This window comes from Hippopotamus amphibius, chromosome 7 (assembly GCF_030028045.1).
Source record: "Hippopotamus amphibius kiboko isolate mHipAmp2 chromosome 7, mHipAmp2.hap2, whole genome shotgun sequence".
Taxonomy (NCBI): domain Eukaryota; kingdom Metazoa; phylum Chordata; class Mammalia; order Artiodactyla; family Hippopotamidae; genus Hippopotamus; species Hippopotamus amphibius.
This window is the reverse complement of record NC_080192.1, coordinates 11,524,449-11,542,576: the sequence shown is the minus strand read 5'-3', so window position 1 is coordinate 11,542,576 and position 18,128 is coordinate 11,524,449. Positions and strand designations below refer to the sequence as shown.

Below are 18,128 nucleotides of genomic sequence, written 5' to 3'. Positions count from 1 at the left end.
ATGCTTCGTGTGGAAAAATCCCGTGGTCTTCCGGCTTTGAGTGGCTGGAGCTTCTTCTCATCAACAATCATCACTGGGACTTCTCTTAGAAAAGTCTTTCCTTGAGCTCTCAGACCTAAGTACCCACTAAGGAATGCCATTTATCTATTTTTTCCTTAGCCTGTATAAGCATCAGAGAAAAGCTCCATTGGAGCAGAAATGATCTTATTCACTATAGTGATCTCACAGCTTCCATCAGGATCTGACCTACAGGAGGCCCTTCGAAATTTGTTGAATAGACACTGAAACCAGACAGAAGTACCTAACTGCAAATGAAGCAAGGGAAGTCTACTTCTTTATGAGAATGGGTGTGGGCAAATAATTAAGAACATAAAAACAGCTGCTGGTTGTATCTTGTATTGCAAAATTAGGACTGATAAAGTACGGCAGGGCCTTCAGACTAAGCTGAGCCTGGACTGTAGGCCACAGGATGCTATCAAAAGTTCTGAGTCAGGACTATTCACAGCAATCCACTTGGTGGCCCTAGGCAAGAACAGATGGACGTGGGAATAGATGAAAGACACGAAGCATGTGGAGGTTGGTGTAAGGTGTTTTTAGAGAATGAGCCTGAAGTTCACTTCCACCTGCCCACTCGCTCCGGCTAATCCTGCTGGGTTGCATCATGGGGCTGCAGGAGGCAGCTTGGGGAGTACCAGCCCGACCCTGAAGCCCCACACCTGTCACACTACTTTAATGTGAATATTACACTCTACCTGCAATGAAAACTCCCCAAGAAGCACACCCTATGCTTTATTTTCCTAATAACTCTGACAACAAAGTCCAATAAATTTTTGCTTGCTTTCTGAGGCTCAGTTATTTTGATTGAAATTGATACCAAGCAGGGCCTCATGGGGCTCCTGGGCACAAAGACTGTCTGTGCCGCCTATTTCTTTAATTATAGGAAACAGTCTTCATTCAGCCTCCGTGACCTTCCCTGAGTTCCAATGGGCAGATTCAAGCAGATGTTCATTAGTGCAGGGAGGGGATGCAGGAGACCTGGGAGAGAGAGTCAGGAGCAGCCTTGGGGCAGGTCCTGTTTCCCCGTCAACAACACACACAACAATATCTCTGAGCTATCTTGCAGAACCTGAAACCCCCTCCAGCTGGGAGAAGTTAATGAGTAGCGATGGCGTGCTGCCCACAAGCCTGCAGACCCCAGACCAGCTGGACTTGATGATGCTGACTCCTACCTACCTCACCACCAGCCCATGAGAAGAATGTAAGACTGTTTCTGCCTTGATTCTTATCGCCTACCCCTGACCATGAGCCCCAACGATAAGCCCTCTCCCTATTCCCCAGAGAGGGGGCACCGTTCTTGAAGTGCTAGCTCACTGTGTTCCCCCTTGTGTGGCAAAGTAATAAAACTATTCCTTTCTACTCCTCCAAAGCTGTCTCCCTATTTCTATTCAGCGTCTGTGAACAGAGGCCAGGTTTTTCTTGGCAACAAAATTGTTAACTTTAGGACTATTACCCCAAAGCTGAGCCAGTTTTCTCATCTGTACAATGGTATCACTTTCACCAACATTATAGTTCTGTGTCAGGGTCAGATGAGGTATTTATAGAAAATGCAGTATAATACGTGGCAGGGTAATTACAGTGTCAAGAACAGAACACTGGCCACTTATAAAAAGTTTACATACACTAAACAACTGTAGCTCTGATTTGTTCATGACACAGTTCTTTGAGGGTGCCAGCTTGAAACCCCGTCACCAGCACAAGCCATGCTTGAAGACAATTTACAAACTATCACGATCACCACCCAGTGGAACATCCACCAGAATCTTCTGTGACTGCCTCCCTCACCTTCAGACTGCCCTGCTTCATCCTCTCCCAGGGACATGTGTCACTAAAGGCTGCAACGGGTCTGGCACGCAGCCTGCAGGCACTCGTGCTTCTGGAAGTGGGCTTCCTACGGGGACCTCACAATGGACGACACTCCCCAGAAAAGCATAATTTCAAGGGATTTCAAGAACAAAAAATTCAGGGCATTCAGCTTCTAACAGGAATGTAAAACTACTAATATGCTCAAGAATAAAGGATGGAGCCCAGACTATGAACTCCAGACAGACTGTGCTGTATCGCACCCTCCCTCGCCCAGGGGCTCCTCGGAGAAGGAAGCAGGCTGTCCACCATAACGTAGGCATGCGGTGAAGGTAAGAGACTAAACAGACTTTTACTTTATTCCAACTGTCAAGCTTCGGAGAGCAAGAACCAGACAAACATTCCACCAGGCATCCAAGGCCCTCCTAGGTGCGGTGGAATCACGGACTCCAGCTCCATGTCACTGTCTGGTTTAGGTTTCTTCCTCTGAAAGATACAAAAGCCACATCAAACTGGTGAATCGCTTATGATTTTCAACACCTCCACTCAGAAGTGAAACCTTTCAGATCCTAATATTCCCTTCAGTCACCTACTGGTGAAACAGGTGAGAGAAAGCTTTAACTCCGTGTAACTAACCTGGGGCATCCTTCCTTCCTCAGACCACTGGCTAACATCACGGGCTCCTGGCGCCTTCCTCTAGATGCTTCTTTCTCGCCCCAGCCTCTAAAAGACCACTCTCCTCCCCAACCCTTTCATGTGATCTAAAGACCCTGGAAGCAACTCCTGGAGCCAGACTGAAGGCTACTCAAAGTGAAGTCTCGGAATTCTCAGAGTTTTCCATCGAGGTTGGAGTGGGCTGTGGCTACAGAGCCTGGGCCCTAGCCAGCACACAGCTCACTCCAGACTTTGGAGGGAGGCTTGCTACAAACCTTCCTCTTCCTCTTCCTCCTCCTCCTCTTCCTCGTCGTCCTCATCCGAGCTGAAGGTGCCGTCGGGCAGGCTATAGACGCGGATGACCTGCTTGTTGGGGTCCTTGAGGATGAGGTACTTGCCCTCCTCCAGCTTCATGCAGATGTCAATGACGCAGCGCAGGATGCCCCAGGCATTCTCCACACTCAGGTTGATCTGGCTGGCGAACTCATTGGGCTTGAACTGCTGGGTGCCCAGGATGACGTGGCGTGAGGAATCTTTCACGTGGTACCGGGACACGTAACTATCGAGGGGAAGAGGACTGTTATGGTGGGGGCAGGGCGGCACAGAGACACAGCAACGCCTATCAGTTAAATGATGACACCTGGCCTGATGCTTGTCCCAAGAAAAAGGAGAAAAGGCCAGCCCTCGTCTCCCAATCCGCAGACCCCTCCTTTCCAAAGATGAGCTCCCGGCTCCGGGACAGGAACCTCACCCAAGCTTGAGGTACTCGGATCCAGCCAGCAAAGCACAGCAGGTCCAGCGGGCCAACTTGTAGCTGTTGTTCTTCAGCTCGGTGGCAATGACGGCCCCTCGCTGAGAATCCAGCTTCTGACGCCAGTCAACGCCATTACAGTGCTGTGGGAGGAGAGCCCTGGTTACAGAAATCACGGTGGGCTCCCACTGCCCACCATCGGCTGCCACTTGTGGCAGAGAAGAAACTCCCTAGTGGGCCTGACTGGGGAGGGGCAAGCCTGCAGGTAAAGCAGAGGTAAGACTTTTAAGATGCAGGGCCTCGGTCCCTCCCTTGTGCAGCAGGTACTCAACAAACCACAACTCCCCTCTTCACAAGAGCTTCACAGGACACACACGCACACAAGTTAAAAATGAGCACTTGGAACTTCCCTGGTGGCGCAGTGGTTAAGAATCTACCTGCCAATGCAGGGGACACGGGTTTGATCCCTGGTCCAGGAAGATCCCACATGCCGCAGAGCAACTAAGCCCATGTGCCAAAACTACTGAGCCTGTGTTCTAGAGCCCACGAGCCACAACTGAGCCTGTGCACCTAGAGCCTGTGCTCCACAACAAGAGAAGCCACTGCAATGAGAGGCCCATGCACCGCAAAGACGACCCAAAATGCAGCCCCCCCACCCAAAAAAGCAATAAGCAAAGGAAAAAAAAAAAAGCAAAAGCAGCACGACACAAATGGTGAAGGCAAGTGTTTTTCACATGTTGTTGTGTGGAGAAGGCTTTCACACGGGAGTCTGACAGCTCATCCATGGAGAATATTGGCAGAAGCTGGAGCTGGAGTGATCTGAGAGGGACGGGGCGGGGGTGAGGGTAGGGAAAGACAGGCTGGTTTAACCCTGGGTGGGGGTGGAGGCCCACAGAGAGTGAGGTCAGGGTCTGACGCTGTGTATATACACATAGTGAAAAAGCAGAGAGACCCCAGAGACCATCTTCTCTAACCACCTCTTTGGTATATGTAGGAACCTGGACTCAGAGTGAAGTGACCGGTTGAAGGGCACACAACAGAGACTCCTCAACTTTCCTGGTTCACAGCAACTCTAGGCCAAAAGAAATACCAGAGTTCCTTTTATTAAGTAGTTAGGGCCAAACCACTTAGGAGCAGTATTCTGACAGATGTCTCTGTGCTTCCTTCAAAAATTACAAATAACCTGCAGCAGTCTTGTGAGTTTGCTGTGGCATTTTAAGAGCCTTTCCTCACATCTGTGCTTCCTGATGGAAGCAGTGTTTTGGACAATTAACTGGCAGAGATATTGAAGGGAGGGAGGATGGAGTTAGGGAGGTCGGTTAAGAGATAAATGCAAAATAACAGACACCATGAGTTTAGGGCCCTAAACTGGGGTGATGATGTCAGTGAGACCCAGAGCTGAGCGAGGAGACAAACTGCACCCGACCGCAGAATTCAGGAGTGCAAAGGAGGAGGAGATGTTTGAGGCCCTGAGCCGAAGAGAGGAGAGACAAAGCTGACGGACAGCCAAGCCAGAGGGAACAACAAGAGAGGCCATAGGAAGGACAGGTATTTTAGAAAAAAGGAAAAAAACCAACAAGGGAATGGGAGTCAGAGTAGATCTCGGGAATCATTTTTAGAGTTCAAGGACGAAGCTTGGGGTAGGCAGAATTGTAAGATGACCCCCAGTGACCCTGCTCTCAAAGAATCTGTTACCCTGCCATCTGCATGGAACATGCGAGTATGATGAAATACCCATGATCACCTTGTGTCATGGGGGATTCTGCAGATGGGATTACAGTCCCTTAAGCCTGGGACACCATCTGGGTGTGCCTCACCTAACCACGAGATTCTCTTAAATCTGCGTGTAGAGGTCAGACACAGAGGAAGCCAGAGATTTCAAGCATGACAAGAATTTGATGTTGCTGGTTTGAAGATGGAGGGGACCACATGGAAGGAAATGTGGGTGGCCTCTAGAAGCTGAGCGGCCCCAGTTGACACCTGGCAAGAGAACAGGGGACCTCAATCGACAACTGCAAGGAACTGAATTCTGCCAACTAGAATGAGCTTGGAAGTGGATTTTGTTCCAGAAGCTCTAGCTGAGAACTCAGTTCTGCTGAAACCTTAACTTCAGTTCCCAGACATTCTCAGCAGAGAACCAAGCCACATGATGCTGGACTTCTGACCTACCAAACTATGAGCTAATGGATGTCATTTGAAGCCTCCAAGTTTCTGTTACTTCATTACGGAGCCAAAGAAGATGAATACATGCTGTATAAAGAAGTGAATATGCAAAAAGACCTGCACAGGAGACTGACCCTAAGAGAAGGCTCCACTGGGGGTAAAAAAGGAGGGGAACCAGCAAAGGAAACAGTAAAGGGAGTTGAGAAACGTGCAGGACTAGATAAAGGCAGTAGCACAGAGGGCACGGCCACACAAATACGACGACACCAAATGCTACAGGGAGGGAATGGTGGGAAGTCTAAGAAAAGGCCACTGACCCAGAGCTAAGTTTGCAGCAAACCTTCCGGTGTGCTCTCAGCAGGTGATGGAGGCTAAGGAACACCTTGGGGGTGAGACTCAGTAGCCTGGAATGCTAATCCCTTTGCTGCTCTAATGAGGGCAGAGCACAATGGCTCCCGAACTCCATCTCACTGCACCCTCGTTCAACACAGGCCCAGCCTTGCTGTCCAACCACTGAGAATCCTTTATTCTACACAGCAGCACCCAGGAGCTCTGCCACCCATTTCAAATGGAGCACGTAGCCCAAGTACTTTCAGAAACGATGACAGCCCAGCAATCACAGTGCATCAGCCTGAGAGAAAACAGAAAGAGGAAGAAAAACGAAGGACGAGTGTTTCTTTGAAGATGCCCCCTGAAGAGCCAAATCTGGGCTAATCTGAGTATCTCTGACTTCAGTAAGTGAAGGAGTTGGAAAAAGAGTGTCAGAAGGTTGAAGACAAGGTCGGGGCTGCAGTAAGTGAAAGAAGAGGTCAAAAAGAAGAGCTGCCCGGCTTACAGGAAACCTGCCAGCCCAGCTCATAAGGAAAGATCAAAACCACGCTTTCAGGGAGCAGAAGCCAACGGGAGGTCGGAATGGAACAGAGAGACAGAAAGCGCTCGAAGAAGGTAATTACCCTCACACACACGATCTCTTTCTCAGCGAGGAACTAAGTGGGGGAAAGGCTCTGAAGACAGAAAAAAAAACCTCAGCAGCTCTCTAAGCGAGGCAAGGGAAGAGAGACACAGGCTGGTGAGGCCAGCCCGTGACGTGGTGCCCTGTGTGCCTCACCCTGGAGTCCCACTCGTTGAGGGTCTTGATGTTGATGAAGGACACCTCCCCATTGGCCCCGGTCATGACACCATCGTGCTCACAGCGGACGATGAGGTCGATGTCGTCTCCGAGCTTCCACCTGCGGTAACTGCAGGGAAGAAGGGGCCCCTGTGGTCACCTGAGACCCTGGATTTCAGATGCACCACCCCCACAGGGCGTGGGCACCAGGGAGGTGACATACCGGTACGCCACAGAGGCGATCTCATTCTTATCCATGTCGTCCTCCACAAACGGGTTTGGGTTGGGGAAGTTGTATCTTTCCTTTCCCTGCAAAAACGACAGAGGTGTCATAAGACAGCGCCAACCTGTCACCAAGGCAATCAGCCAGAGCCTGCCCCTCTGCTTTGTCACAGCCCTGGCTGGGTCCCTGGAGCTCGAGGGAGCTCTGCGCTCACTGCGTGCTGTGCACCCATTTACCCCTTCTGATGGCAGGAGAGCAGCCCGTGATCACAACAGGTGTGACAGCTCGCGTTCACCCTCTGCTCACGTCTGTCAACCATGCACTTGACGTGCCTCATTTAATAAGCATCTCCCACCCCCACCCCCCGCCACCTTTGTCTTCCCCCGTGGCTCACACAGCCATTTGTCAACACACATGTATTCAGGGTTTACTGTCTTTCCTCCTCCATGATAACGAAGCTTCCTAAGGGCAGGAACTTTGGCTGGCTGGCTGCTGTATCCCCAGCTCCTACACAGTGTACTTGTTTTGTACACAAGCGTGTACTGGTCAGATATTTGAAGCAATCTTCACAATGTATCTATGTGAGATAAGTATTATTAATATTCTAATTTTAAAAGAGAAGAAACATGCCCAACACCACAAAGCTTAAAGTGGTGGATCTACAAAGTCAGGCCATCTGACCTCAAAGCCCAAGCTTGGGTCTCTTCTGTGACAGGCAGGGACCCCAACTGTCCTGCCCAACCCACAACCCCAGAGCCGACGACACAGCACATCCCCAATAAACAGCAGCTGGAGCTGACAAGCTGAAAACGGGCACCCAGCTGCTCGCAGGGCCTCACCATCCTTAGGCACTGCTGGGAGAAGTTGTGGTTGATGTAGGTTGCTTCCATGGCCAGGTTGCGGGGTGAGTTGAAGGAGTTACCTTCATCCTGAGGGGGCTCATTGGCAGTCTCACTCACTGTCAGGAGGTCTGCAAAAGTGGCCACACGGTCACCCACCCACGAAACAAACAGTCACTGAAGACGTGCAGGGCCCTTTGGGGAGATGCGGCGATCCAAACGACAGAGGCCCTTCCTCCAAAGAACCACCATCTGCTAAGGCGGGTCTCCTGAGTGTGGGACATGCTGGGGAGCGGGCCGTGCTTCTGCACAACTTGAGACACTAACGTTACATTCACTCGCAACCACGTGGAAGAGAGCCGTACCTCCTCACTCTTTTAGGATTCCTCAAGGGATGTCTGATTTTATTTTCAACAAAGAGAAGGACTGTAATTACATTGTTTGGTTTCACTCTGCGGTTTCTGAATGACCTGGTTTTCACTCACCGCGTGGTGTGCACATGCACACACGTGTGGTGTGAGGTACATGCTTACGTATTTTTTTCCTTCATAAATATGATGAAGTAAAAAAGGCATCAATCTAAAGAAAAACATTAAGCATGTACTAAAGGTGGTACAGAGAGATGACATTAGTCAGGAAGGTGCTATTCAAAATGAGTAAAAACTAGCAGCATGGTATCGGGGTGCTGTGAAAACTCTGGAGGCTGACGCCCCAAGAGGGAAGGCAGTGACAGCCTCTGAGGAGGCTGAAGGGGATTCTGACACAGCTGTGGATGCCTACAGGGAGACAGATCACCTTCTACCCATTCTCTCTGAAAGAACACTCAGTGCCTCTGTGTCGTTCCCAGAGAGGCTCCTCACCAAAGTCAGAGTTGTCCCTCTTGTCAAAGAAGAGCTTGGATCCGACTCTCTGGACAACGATGTCCCAGGAATACACAGAGCGGGTGCAGCTCATCAGTGTGGCAAGAATGGCGTCCGTGGCAAACACATTCCCCTGAGTCTTTGCCAGCTGCAAAGAGGACAGAAGAGAGATGAGGCTACTTCAAGCTGAACCACCCATTCACAAGACGGGGAGGACTCCTCTGTAAGGAGCCTTCACACCACACCTGCGCCTCTGGTTGTCTGAGCGAGGCAGCAGCAAGCCAGCTGGCGCGCTTGTGTCCTGGGGTCCGAGGAACTGCAGCTCCCCCAGCACACACTCCACCCCGGGAGAGCACTGCCCGACGCTTCCATCCTCACCTCATGGCATGTGCTAAGTACAGTGACCCCAATTTACAGCTGAGAAAGCTAAGGCCCCAGAGAGGTGAAGCCAGGAAGTGCGACAGAGCTGGGACACAGGCCCAGCTTCACTTCACACAACACTCACGGTCTGGCCAGCAGAGTGCCTTCATTTTCCTCTAACTCTAACTCTGATTCAAAAGAGTCTTATTCACAGGGACTTCCGAGGCCCAACCAGTTCACACACATCCCCAAGCCTCGGCGCTCCCCGTGAGCGGGTGGGGGCCGGGCTGGGGCGCCCACCTTCCGGATAACGGGGTCGTCCGTGGTGGTGACGGTGTGGAAGATGCGCTTGATGCTCCGCAACGGCTTCTCACTGCGCGTGGTGATGCGGTCGAAGGCCTTGTCGTAGTACTCCAGGGCCCCGCAGCACTCGCTGGGGGGAGAGCGGGCAACACACGCTGAGTGAAGGGGAGACGACCACCTACTTCTTCTCTGTTAAAGCACAGAATCTGAAGTCTTATCCCAAAGTCTAGTGTATGAGGTGAAAACAGCCCCTGACTAGACTCTCAAGGCTCGCCTCCTGGCTCAGGGCCCCATTCCTCAGCTGCTGGCGTGGCTCCACGGAGCAGCGAGGACACACGACTTTGGCTCAGCCTCCCCACTTTACAGACAGGGAGCCTGCGGCCAGGATAGGGGCAGGAGCGGCCACAGGGCTGCCAGCAGGCGCGCCAGCTCCGGTCTGGCACCCCTGCTCCCCACTAAGTTATCTCCATCTACTGGCCCTTTGAGGTAAGGAGCTCTTTGAAATGTAAGCGAAAGCTCTGCATCTCTTGAAGAACGGCTGTCTTTCTCTTTCTGTCCAAAGAGCTACAGACCTTAACTTTCTCTTTTGCTTAGGATGTAGGAAGTGGAAAGATATTTGGAGTTTAATATTCCCTGACCAGGAGCTGAACCTGCACCCTTGGCAGTGAAAGTGTCCACTGGACCACCAGGGAATTCCTGAAGAGCTGAAGTTTTAATATCAGTAAACTTCTTTCTGCTTTCCCCCTCTTGGCATTGCTTTTTAAAATCTGTCTGTCAATCTTATGCAGCATCTCTGGAAATACTAGGGCTCAGGCCAACAGTCATCACTAGCTGGTCCACACACATAAGCGTGCGGGGGACAGTAGTAAAAGATGCCACCTACATGTCCTGGGGCTCTGACACTTCCAAGTAGCGCATCTTCATCAACTGAGGAAAGTCCATCTCCTCCTTCACCTCCCAATCACTGCGGACTTCCACCGAGGAGTCTCGGGGCTTCTGTCAGAGAAAACCATTGGAGGGGAAAAGTGACAGCCATGCAAAATGTAAGCAAAAGGCACGTTAACAGTATGAAGAGCTTTTATTCAATAAACATATCTACATGCAGAACATTTACTACATGCTGGCTGTTTTCTAACAGCGTGCCTGACTCTTAGGAGCTTACAATCTAGAAGAGGACCAAAGGGACAAGAGTTCAAAAACAGATGGGAATTCTACTCCCTGGTAATGATGCCATCCTGGGAACATCAGCTCTTCTATATTCCTACATTTTGTAAAGGAGCTGTAATAGCTCCTTTATATTTCTCTCAGGGCATCAGCTATTTACTCTTGCTGCTACAGCAAGCACTATGTCCAGCAAAATGTAACTTCCACAACTATAGTATGTCTTCTCCTCTCACAAAGCCCACACAAACACTTGTACGGGAATATCCACAGTGGCATCATTCATAACGCCCCAAAGTAAAAACCACCCCAACGTCCATCAATGGTGAATGGACAAACAAAATGTGGTCCATCCATACAACGGAAGGTGGCGACAGAAAGGAATGGAATACTGACGTGCTACAACATGGATGAACCCTGAAAACATGACGCTCGGTGAAAGGAGCCAATGACAAAAGATCACTCTGCTCTGGTTCCATCTCTGTGAAATGTCCAGGGCAGGCAAATCCAGAGACAGGAAATAGAGAAGGGGTAGCCTGGAGCTGGGAGGACAGCGGCTGACTGGCATAGGGCTTCTTTTTAGAGCAATGAAATCTGCTGACATGGACTGTCGTAGTGGCTGGAGCACTCTGAATACACCACAAATCACCGAATTGTATACTTTCAGTGGGTGAGCTGTACAGTATGTGCACTATACCTCAAAAAAGCTGTTATAAAACCAACCAAACAGACAAAATCAAATTCCTGGACAGAATTCTGGTATGGATATAGTACCTGTGATTTTTGGTCCCATTTCTGCCTCACTCCAAACTGTTTCTGGAATTTTTTCTGCAGTCGTATGCGTTCTCTGGAAAGACAAGAAAACTGTACTTTTAGTGCAGATTTTTAAGGAAAACAGGGGCTTAAAAAAAAAGACCAAAAGAGAGGCCGACTGCCCCCAGTGTTGACCTGTATTATGCACATGTTTTACTCCATCCATCCAGGCTGTCCACAGGTAGCCCCAGCTCGGACAGGGCTACTACCCTACACAGCTCCAGGGACTCACGGGACTCAGTGTGAACGGGGCCTCCAGAATTGCACCACAGCACACGCAAGTCAAAGCAAGCTCCAAAATCGCTTCCTATCTGCCTTTGTTTCCCTTAGGTGCTCAGGTCCTCTGCAAGCTGTTTCCTGCCCAGGCTCTCTGCCATGAACGGCTCTTAGAGAATGACACCAGGGCTGCAACAGTGGCTTAACTGGCTTTGGGAAAGCTTTCTGGTTTTCCCGCCATGGTAGGGAAGACGCCTATTCCCCTGCTCTGGCCTCCTGGTAGCAGAGTGCGGTCGGTCCTGGGAAAATTTCTTGTTCGGGCAGGATGGGCACCTCACCTCTCCTTCTGCTTCGCGCTCTTAGGCAGGGTCTGCAGGTTGAATTGCAACATGTTCCGTCGATCTTTGTCTCTGCGGAGGTTCCGCTGGGAATCAGGAAAAAACATCCATGTTAAAATCCTGGAAATTTGGCTTACAACTGGCGGTGCCTAATGGGAGGCCATTAGAGTAGTTTAGGATGCAAACCCAACTTGCACATTTTACTCCGTGCTTTTGCAGAATCAACACCGGGGGTTTTAGTTAAGTAAGCACAGGCATACCTCAGAGATATTTTGGGTTTGGTTCAAGACCACCGCAATGAAGTCAGTATTGCAATAAAGCAGCTCACACAATTTTTTTGTTTTCCCAGTGCATATAAGTTATACTATACACAGAGCTTACACTACACTGTAGTCTATTAGTGTAGAATACCGTTGTATCTAAAAACAAAAAAACAAACCAAAAAAGCCAATGTATATACCTTAATTAAAAAATACTTTATTGCTAAAAAATGTTAATCACCACCTGAGCCATCAGTGATCATAGATCACCATAACAAAAATAATAATAATGAAAAAGTTTGAAGTATTGTGAGAATTACTAAGATGTGACACAGAGACACGAAGTGAGCAAATGCTGTTGGAGAAAAGGTGCTGAAAGACTTGCTCAATTCAGGGTTGCCATAAATCTTCAAATTGTAAAAAAAAAAAAAAAAAGGCACTATCTGCAAAGCACAATAAAATGAGGTATGCTTGTACTTGGAATTAGCTCAGACATATCCACATACACAGTTTTTATGGAAGTCAGTTTACTGGCTCTTATTAGAGTTGTTGAGGTTGCCTCTTTATGTAAGATGCAGCCCAGCTGGAAGATCCACTCAATAAATCCTGGACACAGCAATGGCGTGACGCAACAGACACTCATGCACTCTGTTATCCAGCACTAACATCCACCCTCAGCGCAGACATCCCTGCTACCGGTCAACAGAAAGCTCAACTATTTAAATGCATCTCTGGACACAGTACCCATTTACTTCAGCACAATTTGTCACTGAAGAGCTACCTGGGATTCACTAGAAGACACACAATAACACGCTTTCCTCTCAGCAGTGCTCACACGGTAGCATGTTTAGCAGCAGGTGACAGCCCCGAGATGGTCAGACTGCTGGCTCTGGGCCTACCTGTGCAAATCGCATCCGATTCCGCTGGTAGGCGGTCTTCTGTGTGCGTGCTGTATCCACCAGCTGGAAACTAGTTTCATCCTCCTCGTGGAAGTAAGCATACTGACTTCCACCCCCAAACTGAGAGGAGTACTTATCTGGAGACAAAAGTGACAGCGTGTAACAACACTACCTACAGACTTCACAAATACATGGTGGTCTAGAGCTCTGCTATTTGAAGTGTGGTCCCAGGACCCGCCCCATCACCTGGAAACATCTTAGTGTACAGACTCACAGCCTCACCCCAGACCCACTGAATCAGAATCAGCATTTAATAAGATCCCCAGCTGACTCATACGCACATTCAAGTTTGAAAAGCTCTGGTCCAATGAATTTTCTAAGTCAAGACAGAGTCTGAGGAACTTCAGACAAGCCTATTTCACTCTCTGCCTTATTCTATAAGAATGTGAGTTAAAATTTACTCTCTCAGGAGAGGCAAGCACGCCGTGTAAGTATCATCATCATCATCTGGTGCCCCAGGGCAGGCCATGACTGACTTTCTTGGTGACCTCAGACTCAGGTAGCCAGGGAGCCACTTCCAGCTCTCTCAGCTGGCACAGCAGGAAAAACCAATTTCCTGTATCAGGATCTTAAAACCAGGAGTTTTAAAACTGGGATCCATTGACTGGCCTCGTAGGTTCAATAAATCCCAAGTAATGGCTGCAAAATGGGAACGTGTTCAATAGGTTTGTAAAAGGGGCCGTGGCTCCCCAAAGGTGGGGGGGAAAGCCCACTATAATAGGCCGAACCTCTTTAATGAACAGTCTAATTTTTGAGGCTATTTTCAAAACATGTGGGTTGTTTCCCCCGTCCAGAATATGCCCCTAAAAACTACTAATTATTATCAGCATTTCGTTCCCACCCTAGACTGCTTTCAGGTGGAGGTTACCAGAAAAACTAACAGTCCCCCAAGGCCCTGATCTAGGCAGGCGGGTGGAGAACACTTACTTGTGTACCTCTTATCTTGGTACGTGGCCCCCGTCCAATCTGCAACCTAGTAAGAGCAACAAGGGAAGACAGAGCACAGGTCAACCAGGCAAGTTTCTGTTGACCCAGAAACACCCCCCAAAGTGAGGACAGGGTGTGAGGAAGGGTCAGAAGAGCCAGCTCAGGATGGCTTTGTAAGAGCCTAGCTCTCTTATGACCACTGGAAGTATCCAGAGCTTATAACCTTTACGCTTGTGCGAGAATAAAATTGAAACAAACTTAGCAGCCGCAGCTTAAAAGATTCAGAGCCCCGCTGGCCCGTACCTTTCCGAGCCGATCGCCTTTGCTGAATGGCTGGTAGGGCATATCCCTGAACTGTTCGGGAACTGCACAGGGACCCCAGCCTGAGGGGTTGTCCTGGATCACGGGTGTCATGAACTTTGCCATCTTCTAAACCTTAAACATACAAACAATATAAGTAGATCCATGAAGAAGAGCCTCAAACTATAAAAAAGGCCTTCCATTTGAGTTAAGCGAAGACATGAATGATAAAATTAAAAAAGCAAAACACAAAACAAAGCCCTCAACTGTTCAGCTATTCCCTATTCAATATCTTCTTGTAAATAATACTGTGAATACTTAAAACTCAGAAGACTGCTAACAAAACTGAGGTATATTTCATGGATTTTGTTTTTCACTGTACCACCTCTGAAACGAGTCTGCATCTTCTGCTTGATGGGATGTCATATCATTATCGGCAGTTTTTCTTTCTTAGTGTTACATGAAATAATTGTGTTTCTTATATTCAGTGGTGTCTCACATATTTGATGAAATGCAGCAACTTTTTTCGAATGTAATAACCATGTTCTAGTTCTCATTCCCACCTTCACCAGGCGTACAATATTTAACTTCCCTAAGCCTCAGTCTCTTCGCCTGTAAAATATATAAGATCCTTGTTTTATTTCTATCAGAGAATCGTTGTGAAAGCCGTATGTACTAGTTAACATATATGGAAATGATTCCATGTAACATGTTGCACAATTACTCCTCAGTCTTGCAAAAATACATTTACACCCAGTACTGAGAAAAAAAAAGTGAGTAAATCCTGAAATGCAACTTTCCTTTGTTGTTCTTCCCATTTTCTGTCAATGAAAATTCTTCTGCAGAGCAAGTAGACACAGAGTCAGGCAAAACGCCTGCCAGAAGGCTGAGGAGGCCACCAGAAACCTTAGGTCGTAAAAGCGGCCACACAGCCAATGTTCATAAACATTATGAGTACCAGGCATGTGCTTCGTGTCAGCACACACACATTCATGAACTCCTCCCAACAACACCGAGGTAGGGCCAGTGTAAGCCCTACTTTCCAGATAAGGAAACTGAGGCCCAGAGACATCAAGAAATTGCCCGAAGTCACAACACTAATGGGTGCAAAATGTGAACCCAGGCAAACTGGCCCCAGGGTCCACCCTCTGCGTAATGCTAGCGCTCCTCACAGGAGAGTAAAAACCAGGGGCTCCAGACAGATGTTCGCTGGACAATTCCTATCAAAAACTTAGGCACTGATCATCCACTGCAATCCCCTGAAAATGCTCAGAAGCTGAGTTCCCAGAGGAAAATTCATTACACAAATACTTCTGGAGTCTGGAGAGCAATCAAAGTGCGCAGGTACTAAATTTAGGAAACTCTCTTCATCGTTCCATGATGGGGAAACCAAGGCTTCCTACAGAGGTGACACCTGGGTGACAGCAACAGGGAATAAACCTGGCAGCTCCATCCTCCAACTTGAACTTATGTTACACTACAGGAAGTGATCTGAAGGAAGGGGTGGTGGTCTCAAAACAATATATGTTAAACGTTTATCAGACTCCTATGACACGTCAGATGCAACACCACTAACTCCCCCAAGCCCCCATTTTAGAGATAAAAACGTGCAGTTCAGCCAGATCAAGCAGTCGATTTGCCCATCATTTCAAAACAGATTTGGTTTCTAGGGTCGTCTGCCCTAAGTCCAAAACTCTTCCCATTATTTTATAGCTAGCAGCGGCCTGAAAAGATCTGGAGTTGCAGACCATATCGATAACACGATAAGATATCTCCAAACACACTTTAAAAAATCGACTTGTTTTGTCAGGGCTGGAGATAAACAGGCTCAAGACTTGACATGCATTTCTCCGGGGCGGGGGGGCGGGAGAAAGTCACCTGGTTTCAACTCACGTAAAATAAGAGTGAGCACAATATAACCAATGGGAGAAACTAAGCCTTTCAGTTAAAACGGAGTGACAACTGCACTAGCTACAGGTTCAGGATGAGGTGGCACCAACAAGGCAGTCAGAGGGGGTCTGTGGCTGGCAGGCCACGGTACTGTGTATGTTACGGCAGCCACTGCCGATCGTTCGCCGGGGGGATAGAGAGTGTCAGATCAGACAGCAATCAACTCCACCCGAGTCTTCCACTGCAAGGAAAAGAGAAGGAAGCATCTGGGCTGTGAACTCCTCAGAGCAGGGCCGAACTCTACAGCTCCAATACCTCTCTCATAGAAGCTCTGGGAGCCGCGGGCCGCTTCAAAAAGACCCTGAGATCCAGCTGGGTTAACTGACATGATGAGACTCGCCCAGCCCATGGCCGCTAAGCGGAGTCTAGAACCAGGGACCTCAGCCACAAAGCTCTGCCCCGCACTAGGTCGGACCTGGGACCCCGAAGGCAGATTCGGGGGGAGGGACAACGGTGGCAAGAGGGGGCGTACGGAAGTTTCTTCCGGTAGGCCCCCGAAGGCCAGGCGCAGCCCAACTCGCCTCCGGAGGTCCGCGGAACCGTACGGAACACGCTGCTCACCTGCAACGGCCTTAGCCGGCCCCGATGGCGAGAGATAGTCCAGGCCGGAGACCGCACCACCACCCGTGCTCCGGGGAACCGGGAAAAGAGAAAAGATGCGCGCGCAGCGGCCGGCGCCGTAAACACGACCGGCGCTGTCGTAAACTGCTCCCCACCTTCCTTCCGGTTCGGCAGCACAACGCACGAGTCGTAAAGCAAAGGGTGTTCGCAGCCTTTGAGGCTGTAAGACACCAGAAGATGTTTACAGTTACGTCATGGGGCATCCGGCGACGCTCCGAGAGGGCGTTCAAGTTTCTCGAAACGTGGCGGCCCTGCAATTGAAGCTGGAAGCCGAGCGAGGCTAACAGCCCCTCTGTGTCCCACAATGCCTTGCGGTCCGTTTCAGCCCCTCTGTATCCCACAATGACCCGCGGCTCCTGCCTTCTTTACGCGATCGTGTGGCTCTATTCTCACCGCTAGGGGGAGGTCGAGTGTGTCAGGCAGATTTTGTCGCGACTCGCGGTCTTCTCCCGGTTTCGGAAACACGCCAGGAGGTGCAAAGTGACCTGCGTAGATCAGACTACTAGTGCAGGGGGTGGCTGTCAGGGTTCAAACCATACCTCCACAGTTCTCAAGCTTTATTGTTCGACAGCGATTTCTGGAGCGCTCCTTTGAAAAATGCAGATTCCGGGTCTCCCTTCCGTAGATCGTTATACCAGCGCGTCTTAGCTGGAGCCCAGGAACCTGCGTTTTAATTAGCAGCTGTGATTGTGAAGTGGCGACTCAGAAACCCAGCCTACGGAGTTTGTCCTGGAGTCTTATTGGGAAATTTCAAGATATTGAAAGAGAATCTGAGCGCTCGATTTTTGTTTAAAGCTCAGATTCTTTTCTTTTTCTTTTTTTTTTAAGCTCTTTATTGGAATATAATTCTTTTACACTCTTGTGCCAGTTTTTGAGGTACACCAAAGTGAATCAGCCATATTTATACATATATCCCCATATCCCCTCCCTTGCGCGACTCTCTCCCACCCTCCCTGTCCTGACCCTCTAAGTCATCACCCATCGTGGAGTTTATCTCTCAGATTCTTTTCTGCTTGGTCCCTTAGATTTCCTTATCAGTCTCTCAGCGTGTCTCCTTTCTTGGAAAATATATCTGCTGTTACATCTGATATCTGTTCTTGGCTCTGCCACTTTCTAGCTGTGTGACCTTCACATCTCTGGGCCTCAGTTTCCTTATCTGTAAATTGGAGATGATAAAGAGGGGGTGCCCTGAGGGTAAAGAAGAATGTATGTGAAAATAGTCTGGAATCCCACTCACTAGTTGTGCAAACTTGGACAGGTTATTTGATCTCTCTGAAACCTTATTCATCTGTAAAATGAAAATGTTAACAGCAGCATCTGTTTCCGTAAGTTCTCTCCTAATCCCCTCATCTTCCAGTTTTCCTAAGTTTTGTTCATGGTACCCAGTGAATGGTGCTCATTGCAAAACCTTGTAGTCATCATTGGTAGTTCCTTTTTCCTTTCCACCACATTCAATCCTTCA

At 49.0% G+C, this 18,128-nt stretch overlaps 1 protein-coding gene across 2 annotated transcripts; it reads right to left on the bottom strand.

Annotated features, from left to right (window-relative positions):
• Window positions 1-2,187: 2,187 nt before the first annotated feature.
• On the bottom strand, window positions 2,188-16,730 carry EIF3D (eukaryotic translation initiation factor 3 subunit D). Of its 2 annotated transcripts, XM_057742830.1 has the most exons (16): window positions 16,607-16,702; window positions 15,989-16,226; window positions 14,099-14,230; window positions 13,796-13,841; window positions 12,809-12,945; window positions 11,650-11,735; window positions 11,057-11,129; window positions 10,005-10,117; window positions 9,119-9,251; window positions 8,459-8,606; window positions 7,599-7,729; window positions 6,760-6,845; window positions 6,537-6,666; window positions 3,266-3,408; window positions 2,790-3,073; window positions 2,188-2,346 (listed from the first exon to the last, which is right to left on the bottom strand). In XM_057742830.1, the coding sequence occupies exons 3-16, from the start codon at window positions 14,219-14,221 to the stop codon at window positions 2,333-2,335; spliced, it is 1,647 nt and encodes a 548-aa protein (XP_057598813.1). In that variant the 5' UTR covers window positions 14,222-14,230; window positions 15,989-16,226; window positions 16,607-16,702; the 3' UTR covers window positions 2,188-2,332. The 2 variants fall into 2 exon arrangements, with proteins under 2 accessions (XP_057598813.1, XP_057598814.1); XM_057742831.1 differs by lacking the exon at window positions 15,989-16,226 and having other exon boundaries at window positions 16,607-16,730.
• Window positions 16,731-18,128: the final 1,398 nt, after the last annotated feature.